Below are 1,568 nucleotides of genomic sequence, written 5' to 3' on the forward strand. Positions count from 1 at the left end.
TGTGTCTCCAAGTTGCCAACAGTTGCAGCCCAGTGAGATTAAAGCTTAAACTTTACTTGAAACATTATAAATTGCACGGTTAAAAAGGTTTTTATCGTCTATTATGTTTTAAAATGGAATTATTAAAAGTTTGCTCTCTACTATTTTCACACAACTTCGTTCTTCTGTACATGTAGATTTGCCAGTTTTTATGAGACGGCTACAGCTGACCTGGTGCTTCAGTATTTGATCGCCTTCCTGGTCCTTCTGTCCACCGTCAAACTGTGGCACCTTCTCAGGCTGAACCCCAAAATGAACCTGATCACCACTGCTCTGCATCGAGCCTGGCGTGACATCGCTAATTTTCTTGTGATCATTGTGATCATGTTAGTGGCGTTCTCCATCGCAGTGAGTATCTTTTCACCTTTAAATTTTTTCATCTTTCCTGTTATAATTATCTACTCAAGTCAGGGGCTTTAGGTCCATTTCAGTGATGCAAACAGGAGTTAGTGTCCTCAACCACCCTGTGTTCAGGCAATTAAACCTCAGAGGTGAGGAGATTTAAAGACTGGATTATTGAGCATGGGCTGTTTTGGTTTTGAACCAGTTTGACATGACTGTCGATGAGGAAGAGGGCCAGCTCCAGAGGAAGGGGGCGTGCCAAAGACACCATTTTAGCACCAGCATAACTGGTTTGTTCCACTTTGGAGTAAGCTGTTTGGGGGAAGAATCAGTTTTGTGTTGTGTGTTTCCTTGACTGATGAAGCCTTCTGGATGGAAGGTGAAACGTTTCAGCAAAAAAAAAGAAACTGTCCAAATGAAATGACTTTAAATTATTGGATTGTATTTCTGGAATATTGATCATGGACTGTTTTGAGATTTAAAGACACTTCAGGAAGTTGTGAGGCAGTTTTTGACAAAAATCTGCTTATATTTGAGTTAAACTTTTTGTGACATGCGGAAATAAGTTCAGGTATTCTTGAGCTTATTTTATTCTTCTTTTCAGAGCAACCTGATTTACGGTTGGAAGCTTTACTCCTACAAAACCTTCAAAGATTCTCTCATGACCATCATTAGTTTGCAGATAGGCATCTTTAACTATGACGAGGTGAGTTAAACAATTTCAGACTCAGTATTTTGTGATACAATCGTATGTAGTAGTAGTAATGTGAATTTACTTAATTATTCTCCTGGAAGTATGTAAGGTCATTTCAATGTCCACCTGCGTATAGTAAGTGTTTCCATCTGATGCAGAAATCCACCACTTCTTGTGTGGTTCAAATGCAGCTTAAATCTTTGTACCGTCTGCAGTAATGAGTGGAGAAAATAACGTCTTAGTGTTGTTTAGAAAAGAGAGTTTACAGGAAAATTGGATTATTCTCTCCTCTACAGTGTTTAATTTCTATAATGCATGAAAACACATGTTAGGACCTGAGATGAATTAACTGCAGATGCAGCTGCTGTGAATTAGGCTGAAGGTGCAATCCCTGTCTGGGAAACTGTAATGTTTGAAAATGTGGTACTTAAAGTGGTGTGCAAAAGTCCTGAGTCAGTTCTTATATATATATATATATATATATATATATATA

At 38.2% G+C, this 1,568-nt stretch overlaps 1 protein-coding gene across 1 annotated transcript in view; it reads left to right on the forward strand.

Annotated features, from left to right (window-relative positions):
* LOC119418818 (polycystic kidney disease protein 1-like 2) overlaps positions 1–1,568 on the forward strand; it is a 37,901-nt gene that overhangs the window by 26,837 nt on the left and 9,496 nt on the right. The window contains exons 30-32 of the mRNA XM_037686111.1: positions 23–32; positions 177–387; positions 986–1,087. Coding sequence (XP_037542039.1) covers positions 23–32; positions 177–387; positions 986–1,087 — 323 coding nt within the window. The remainder of the gene's footprint in view (positions 1–22; positions 33–176; positions 388–985; positions 1,088–1,568) is intronic.

This window comes from Nematolebias whitei, chromosome 13 (assembly GCF_014905685.2).
Source record: "Nematolebias whitei isolate Nwh7 chromosome 13, NemWhi1, whole genome shotgun sequence".
NCBI classification, from domain to species: Eukaryota; Metazoa; Chordata; class Actinopteri; order Cyprinodontiformes; family Rivulidae; genus Nematolebias; species Nematolebias whitei.